Genomic DNA, 9,505 nt, shown 5'->3' with positions numbered 1-9,505 from the left:
GATTAGAAACTGAACTGTAAAATACTGTAGTTATTGTGAAATGTGACTTTAGGGTAAAGTTTTATTTTGAACTAATGGTAGTATATTCTCTTTGGAGGCCTGGTGAATAAAAAGCTGCTGTGTCAGACTGCAGCCTGAGAAATCTAGGCCAAAGATCATCATTCCTCTCAGCTTATGGTTCGCTGAAAAAACCCTCTGAAACAAAGGTCGAACTGAGACCGGACAACAAGTGTGAAGAAAGTGTGCAGAAGGAAAAAAAAAACACACCATGAGGACCAGCAGTTATCAAAGATCTCCTTCATTGTTTTAATAGTAGACATTGTGCCACAAAAATGTCATGTCCGCAGCCACAAATCACGTGCCGAGATTACTAATTCCAGCTATTTATCATGTCATTCGCTTCACTTGCTTCTCTACACAATTTGCAAATCACTTCTTACATTTATGTATAAATATATACAGTTTATAGATTAATCTCGAGCTGGGATGGTGGTTTTTCGTTTTCTCCTGTTGTGGTTGTGCTGTCGGTTGAGGAACATTAGCAGAGAAAAACACACGGCTGACGTCACGTCTCCCAATGTAGCACATGCTTATTGTATCATGAATACCAGCAGAGCACACACAGAGCCGAATATAGATATATACAGGAATGTTAACTGCTATCATACAAAGTGGATTCTTTAGGTAAGAAGAAGTCACGACTGTGGGCATATGAGGGGAATACGCCGACAACACAAGAGCACCGAAGGCATAAATGTCATGTAAATCTCCTGCCACAAAGGCACTGGCACATCGTTTTTAGGGGCGACACTGTGAAGTTGGGAGCAGGTGACGTTATCGGGAGCGTTTCCTGTTGGGAGCAGGAAGCCGCTCGCTTCGTGACGGCATCATGACTGCTCACATGCAGCTGAGGGAGCATGTGATCTGTTCTGAACATGCATGATGCTGGTTTAAGCATGTGCTTCATTTGAAGTGCTTACCGATTCATATTATCTGAGGAGATTCAGGGCCAAAGTCATGCTGTTATCCACAGCTAAATAAAGACAACTGTGTGGGTTTTTTTCTTCAGTTTTTTTAGAAAAGTGACTCATTTAACAAACTCAAAATGAAGAGCAGGGCAAACAAAAACAAAACAAAAAGAAGAAGAAAAGCTGTATACACGTGTTCTCTTTCATTGGTTAACTTCACACACTGTTAAAATTGTATACATTTTGTTTTTTTCCAGTATGAGTTTTGGTAAAGTAAGAAAAAAAAAAAAGAACCGCCCAGTGTGTTCTGTGGGTATGGATGGGCTTACCGTCCTATTGCTGACTTTGAAAGGGTGGGGTGGGAATCTGGTGTTGTAGCTGCACACACACTTACAACCCGGTCCACTCAAAGTCTTCCTCCTCTGTCTTTCCCTCCTTCTCTCTTTCTGGCTCTCTGCTTCTCTTTCTCTGTGGAGCATGGTAACATTGAGACTGGTCGTGGGCTCGGGGGGTGGATTCAGGTCGTGGCTTTCAAGGTCTCAGCAGCAGCCTCCGGACGAGGTGTTGACTGGCTTGCTCTGGATCTTGACGTTGGACTTCTCTGAGTTCCCGGTTGTGGCCCCGGGGCCCATCCTCTTCTTGATCTCGGCCGCCATGGTCATGAAAGCTTGCTCCACGTTGGTGGCGCTCTTGGCGCTCGTCTCCAAGAAGGGGATCCCCAAGTTGTCGGCAAATTCCTGGAGAACGAAAGGGAGGAGTTCAATCAATTAAATTCCATGACAACAAACTAACTGCTGCTCAAAAGTAGGGTTGGTAAGGATTTTAGAAATGTCTTTTCCCGACAGCAATCAATAAATCAAATGCTCCGATAGGCTCAAATATTACTCCTTTCAACCTTAACAAAAGCAGCGTATACCAGATCCACTTCCGTTCTATTGATTTGTTTTAGGTGGCTATAATACGTTTTACTGCCAGCCCCGTTCACAGCAGTACGTTGCTTTGGTTCTGTGCTGGTACTCCTGTCTGTTTCTCCAAACTTGGGGCGTGCCGACCGTCATCTACTGTAGGTAATACACCCACTATAAATAAGTACCTCACACAACCCCACTTCAAAACACCCAAAATAGTGAAAGGGTGAAACGGATGAGAGTTTAATCTTCAGAGGAAGGGTATCACTTTATAGTTCTTCATTTTCTTTAATTACACAATTATAGAGTTATATAACAGTTAGGTCGTTTCCAGTGCCTCCTATAAGCAGAGAAGACAGATGGAGCCTCACACAGCTGCGTAGGACCTGGTGTATATTTAAATTTCTTGTTATTTACAGGAAATATGAATTAAAATGGTTCAGTAGGTCATTATGAGGTGCCACCTTTACCTCATTTTGTGTCCTAAAAAAACAGAGTGGAAATGACCGAAATGACTTTGCACCAAACTGAATGAGCGAGTCAATACTTGTATAAATATATAACCCTAATGTGGCGCTTCTTATATGACATGGCTCACAGTCATCAACTTCTAAACCATTCCCCAGAGGTCACCCAGCTTTCTGACAAGCAGCTGGATGCTCAGTCGATTACAAGTTGATGTTTTCTATTCTGATATCTCACAGCAAAAAGTGAGCTCATCCGATTTTCAAGGCTATGAGAGTGAGACCACAGTGGCAAAGAAAAAACAGACTGCTGCTCAGTCAGCTCATGTTTATCTCTATCTTTTAAGCTACATATATTTGGACAAACTGCCATATAAAAACTGAGATTGCTAAATCAAATATTCTTGTGACAGAGTGTCTCACAGCTGTGTGTTAACCTGCCGTCCACTCACCTTAGCCGTGGTGTAATCCACAACCTTCTTCGTTGTGAGGTCACACTTGTTGCCTACTAGCAGCTTGTTGACGTTCTCGCTGGCGTAGCGGTCGATCTCCTGTAGCCACTGTTTGACATTATTGAAGGACTCCTGATGACGGGGAGCAGAAAGACAGCAGCCATCAATACCGATACTGACGTCTGCTTAAAGAAACTGTTTCAGTCAGACAATTAACTCAATGACATCCCGTTCGCAACAAAACATAAGAGGTCTGATGGGGCAGCGATGCATCTTTTCTCCTATGAATATATAATAGATTCGCCATACTTTACTGTAACAAACTGAAACCAGTGGCTGACAAAAAAAGTCCATAGGATGCCTTAAATATCGCTGTAACTTTACATATTTATTTGAGCCTGACCAGTAGATATAATAACCTAATGTTATCCCAAATATATTAAAATCGTCTTATATATCAGCCAAAATTTCAGTACAGCTAATCCAGAGATATGTTTATGGTCATTTAGACATAGTGTATTCATTACATAAGTTTGTCCACTGGAGAGAAGTTTACTTTTATACTGTAAAATGTCACGGTCACTTCATTGCTTGGTCATAATTGTTCAAATTTAAATCACATCTAAGGAATCCTTATAAAAAATGTTTGTTTTTATGCTATGTTTTAAACCAAAAATATTGATGTCAGTCTCAAAAATCACTCCGGCTATAATATCTACATACTACACCATTAATATACACTATTAACATTGACAAATGGATATTTCCAGTTGAATTGTGGTTGATTAATGTACATAAAGCACATTAATGTAAACTAGCCGAGGGTATTGTACTACATTAGGGATGTCACGATACCAGAAATTTTGTAGTCAATACCAATACCAGTGAAATTCCACAATTCTTGGTACCGAAACGATACCATGGTAAAAAACAAAAATAAAACAATAAATCCCATCTACTTCAACATCCACTCTACTGTTTGCATGCTGTTTTTTGCAGCATGTAAACAGGTCATAATTCAGGTCATAATTGTCCATAAATAAAGTGCTATCATTAAAATATTAAATATTCATTAGCATTACTGTGTGACTGGATGATGACTAGGTGTTGTAGTTTTTTTATGGACCTGGGGGAATAAAGAATCCAACATTAAAACCAACGTCATTCGTTCTCGAGCATCACTGACCTGATCTGTGACATCATAAACTACTATAATGCCATGAGCTCCTCTGTAGTAACTGGATGTGATGGTGCGGAACCGTTCCTGACCAGCCGTGTCCCACTGAGAAAGCAAAGCAGAACACGTCATCAGTTCAAACCGACACAAACATAATCCAAAGTTTAGCACTACTTATCTATTTACAGCCTGATTACAGGATGTTCTCCTTTACTTACAATCTGAAGTTTTATGGTCTTTCCGTCAAGCTCGATGGTCCTGATCTTGAAGTCCACACCGATGGTACTAATGTAGCTCTCTGTGTATGTGTCATCCTAGGATAAAACACACACATACAGGTGAGTCTGGGTGGCAGATATGGTACCTGCAGGGTTATCAACCATCACAGCGCTGACAAGGAAAGACATAAAAGCCTGTTATGTAACAGTGGCTGAAAAACAGACACTTACTGCAAACCGGAGAAGGAGACAAGACTTTCCAACACCAGAATCACCGATCAGGAGCAGTTTGAATAAATAATCACTGTGAGGATAGAGGAGGAAAAAATACATTAACACAAAATTATAATCAAAACACCTGCAACACACTAAATTACACAATATTACGGTCATTAGACTCACAATTTACTGAAACTAAGGTATCATAGTCGTGACGTCTGTGTGTAATTTCCTTGATGATGCTACGGCTACCGGTTTTTTTGTACAGTTGGTGGTTGGAGATTTTGTTTGGCCAAAAGATCTGGCATATTCGTCGGAGGCATCCATTGTGAAAAACTTCCACTCTCCTCATATCACTTTTGATCACTCGCCAACTCTCTGAGCCATATAGCAGAACAGACTTGACATTGCTGTTGTACAAAAGCATCTTAGTTTTAAGGCTGTATTGCTTGGACCTCCAGATGGAACGGAGTTGGGAGAAGGCACCCTGAGCCTTTCCCAGCCTTGTTTTAATGTCTTTCTGCACTGCACTATCTTTACTGATGAGGCTGCCCAGGTATGTGAACTCTTCCACAAACTCAAGTGGTGCCCCATTTACAAGAATGGGTGCTGCAGGGGTGGAGTTTACACACATCACTTGGGTTTTGGAGATGTTGATGTTTAGTCCAACCTGTCTGCCTCCGATGCCTCCGACGAATATGCCAGATCTTTTGGCCAAACAAAATCTCCAACCACCAACTGTACAAAAAAAACGGTAGCCGTAGCATCATCAAGGAAATTACACACAGACGTCTGAGATGGCTAGGCCATGTGCTGAGAATGGAGCAGGACCGGATCCCGAGAGTCGCCTTAAGATGGACACCACCAGGCAAAAGAAAACCCGGGAGGCCCAAATCCACCTGGCGCAGAACTGTGACACAGGAGCTGGACAAGATGAACCTGTCATGGGGAGAGGCCCAACATGCTGCCAAGGACCGAATACAATGGAGAGAGCTCATTGAAGCCTTATGTCCCATAGGGGATGAAGAGGAATGATGATGATGAAGGTATCATAGTGGTATCAACTTCAAACAAATTCTAATATTCAGTCCCAGTTAATAGAGTTGCGACTGCAAATAAAGTTTGGCCATCTCATTTGCTCAAGGTGACTCACGGTCTTATTTTTTTCCCTGAGCAACAGTCCGAAACCCAAAACATAATCAATTTACAAAGATATAAAAAAGGCAGCAAATGCTCACATATGAGAAAGCTGGAATAATGTTTGGTATTTTGGATTGATAAATGTCTTAAATGATTGACCACTTATCTAAATTGCTAATAATCAAATTTAAGTCAGCCGACTAATCGTTTCAGCACTTAATAGAATAATTACAGGATAAATAACGTCATCAAAACATAATGGTGAAAGTAATCAATAGAATACTTGTTAGTTATAACCCTGTTACTAACAACTGCACAGTTTAACAACATATGATATGACAATCTAAATAGTGATAAAAAATTTAGTCGATTAGCTGTTACATGAATCTTTACATATTTATTCCAGAACCTTTTGCACTATTGTCTTACAGTCGACAAATGTCATTATTATTTTTTTTCTATATAATAATACTTTTACATATACATTTTCTATTTAGTTAAATGTTAATTTATTACCGTTGTTCAGATCTGTTGTCCTTGTTTTTTTAGCTGTGTCTATTTCTGTGCGTGTAGATTGAGCACAACGAAAAACATTATATGTTTTCACATATTTTACCAATATAGCTGATTCTGATTAATCAATATGAAAATCGACAGAGGATAAATCACCAATGATGTTGATAATACAATTAATTGTTTAGGTTATTTATAAATCAAAATCACCAAAAATGTGATTCACTTTCTCAAATGTGAGGATTTGCAGTTTTTCTTTGCTTTATATCATTGTGAACTGAATATATTTTGGTTTTGGACTGTTGGATGGTCAAACCTAGCAGTGTGAGGACGTCACCTTGAGCTCCGGGAAATTATGATTTTTTCCCCACAATTTTCACCATTCTCCTGGCATTTTCTAGAGTAAACAACTAATTAATTTATCGAAAATGTTATATTGATCCATATTATAAATATCTGTTAGTAGCAGCCCTTTAGCACTGGAGGAATGTAACTCAGTACATTCACACAAGTCCTGTACTTATGTATGATTTTGAGGTAGTTGTATTTTACTTGAGTATTTCCATTTTATGCTTTATTATAGTGCTGTATTTTATGCTGTATTATATGTACTATACTATATTTTATGCTGTATTATATGTACTCCACTACATCTCAGAGGCAAATATTGTACTTTTTACTCCACTACATTTACTTGATAACTTAAGTTACTTTGCAGATGTACAGTATGTTATTAACACAAAATACACATCAACTAACAAATTCCAGTGTTTCCCCTATATGGCAGTACCTCTACTGCTACAACTCCATCCATAGGAGAAAAACTGAATTCTGATATTATTGTAGATTAAAACTAAAAAGAAGGAAGGAAAGTAAATAAAGTAACTAAAATGAGCTCCACCTTTATCAGCTGCAACATTAAAGTGATGAACACATTAATACATCAATAATTATGATATAATAATATATATTAATCTGAAAGGGGCCATTCTGCATAATGAGTACTTTTACTTTCAGTACTGTAAGTATATTTTGATGTTAATACTTTTGTACTTGAGTATGATTTTGAATGCAGGGCTTTTTACTTGTAACAAAGTATGTTTACAGTGTAGTATTGCTTCTTTTACTTAAGTAAAATATCTATAATACTTCTGAGTATACGACTAATTCATTAATCTAAACAATCAATATGAATATTGGTTGAAGCCCTTTATAGTGAGGTAACGTTAACACACACAGACTGACATTACCTAACTAAATATAATATATATGAATCTGAAATGGGCCATTCTGCATAATGAGTATAGAATAATAAGTATATTTTGATGCTAATACTTATGTACTTTTACTTGAGTATGATTTTGAATGCAGGGCTTTTTACTTGTAACAGAGTATTTTTAGTGTAGTATTGCTTCTTTTTACTTAAGTAAAATATCTGAATACTTCTGAGTAAACGACTAATTCATTAATCTAAACAATCAACATGAATATTAATTGGTTTAAAGCTCTTTATAGAGAGGTGACGTTAACACACACAGAGACTGACATTACCTAACTAACTCCACATCATCAGGAGCACAATCCACTAACTTCCTGTTTGCGCTGGATAAATGAACACTGAAATTACAGATATACCAGATCGGTTAAGATATATATCGATTAGCTTCGGTGTTTACTGTCAGGACTGTGAACTGATCAAACTGTCTCTATGTGTCTTAACTATGTCAACAACACAAATCCCCAACAACAGTGTCCGGTAACAGCTACGTAGCTACTCCGCCAGCTAGTCTGCTAGCTACTAATGCTAACGTCCGTTTAAGTTACCATAAGTGAGCCAACAGCCGTTACTGACGAAACACGAATAATTAGTCGCTTTAACAGCTCTTATATTGACTAGAAGATGTTGATAAACGTGACTTTCGTGTTAAATATCAACGCTGTCATTTGATAGTGCGTACACACCCTTCTACAGCCAGCTAGCTTAGTTAGCTTAGTTAGCTTAGCACAGGAGACAAAGCAGCTGACGTTCATTTTGTACGGTTAGCATGGCTAAGCTAACGTTAGCTAACAGTGCTTACTACACTGTAAAAAGCTTCCTCCAGAAGTATTCAGATATTTTACTTATGTAAAAGAAGCAATACTACACTGTAAAAATACTCTGTTACAAGTAAAAAGCCCTGCATTCAAAATCACACTCAAGTACAAAAGTATTAAAATATACTGACAGTACTGAAAGTAAAAGTACTCATTATGCAGAATGGCCCCTTTCAGGTTCATATATATTATATTACTGGATTATTATATTATAATTATTGATGTATTAATGTGTTCATCACTTTAATGTTGCAGCTGGTAAATGTGGAGCTCATTTTAGTTACTTTATTTACTGCTGGGTAGTTGATGTGTATAATAACATACTGTACATCTGCAAAGTAACTTAAGTTATCAAGTAAATGTAGTGGAGTAAAAAGTACAACATTTGCCTCTGAGATGTAGTGGGGTAGAAGTATAACACAGCATCAAATGGAAATACTCAAGTAAAGTACAACTACCTCAAAATCATACATAAGTACAGGACTTTTTGTCCCCATTTGTGTTTAGATAGTTCTCTTTTAATGCACATTTAGTGCTTTAAGTGTTTGTGAATTGTATTTTATCTCTATTTGTGTCTGCAACTTTGTGTTCTTGCTGCTGACCGTCTTGGCCAGGTCTACCTTGGACAAGAGGTTCTTAATCTCAATGGGACTAACCTGGTTAAATAAATAATAAATAAAAATATCTTCCCTGGCTAGCTATGCTAAGCTAACGTTAGCTTAGCTTCCCTGGCTAAGCTAACGTTAGCTTAGCTTCAGCTGACAGCTCAACCGGACCTGTCATCATAATGGAGATTTACTCACTATTCGGGATTCATCGTTGCCTACAGGTTATGAACCGTTGTTACTGTTGAACGCAGCTGCTGGACTTCGTCGCAGGTTAATCTTACAGCTGGCCGCAGCAGTAGCAGTAGTGGGAGAGAGAAAGAGACCGTGTTTTGTTGTTTTTGTCAAGAAGAACTGGCTGAACTGGTTGAGGTTGAGGTTGTCGCAGCCAGAACAGCATAATCGAATCAAATATGGCTGTCAGCAATACCTACCCCGGAAATACCAGAGGCTATGAATCATGGGTAGTGTAGTCTTGTGGCAATGGGCGTTACATAGCAGACAAACCATATAAACCAGCTATTCTCAACCACAGGGCCGCGTCCCCTCTGGTGGGCCGCGAAGGTACTGCTAAATGGTTAGATTAACCTGCTATTCTGTATTTCAGAGGTTGTAGCGGGCTCAGTTTAAGAGCTAGAGTGAAGATACTGGTATACTGGTATGAAACTAAAAAACCTAAGCAATCCATTGGTACCAACCATGTCATATTGGCTTGTTGGGAAGGAGGCTCAGTAACGCTCAAAACTT

At 38.6% G+C, this 9,505-nt stretch overlaps 1 protein-coding gene across 1 annotated transcript; it reads right to left on the bottom strand.

Annotated features, from left to right (window-relative positions):
• Window positions 1–282: 282 nt before the first annotated feature.
• Window positions 283–9,177, bottom strand: LOC141764590 (ras-related protein ORAB-1). Its single transcript, XM_074629903.1, has 6 exons — window positions 8,957–9,177; window positions 4,419–4,491; window positions 4,188–4,283; window positions 3,979–4,074; window positions 2,793–2,924; window positions 283–1,705 (listed from the first exon to the last, which is right to left on the bottom strand). Exons 1-6 carry the CDS (start codon window positions 8,968–8,970, stop codon window positions 1,508–1,510), a joined length of 609 nt encoding a protein of 202 aa, XP_074486004.1. The 5' UTR covers window positions 8,971–9,177; the 3' UTR covers window positions 283–1,507.
• Between the last annotated feature and the right edge of the window lie 328 nt (window positions 9,178–9,505).

Source organism: Sebastes fasciatus, chromosome 3, assembly GCF_043250625.1.
Source record: "Sebastes fasciatus isolate fSebFas1 chromosome 3, fSebFas1.pri, whole genome shotgun sequence".
Lineage (NCBI taxonomy): Eukaryota > Metazoa > Chordata > Actinopteri > Perciformes > Sebastidae > Sebastes > Sebastes fasciatus.
Note: the sequence above shows the minus strand (reverse complement) of the source record. Positions and strands in the feature narration are given on the sequence as shown.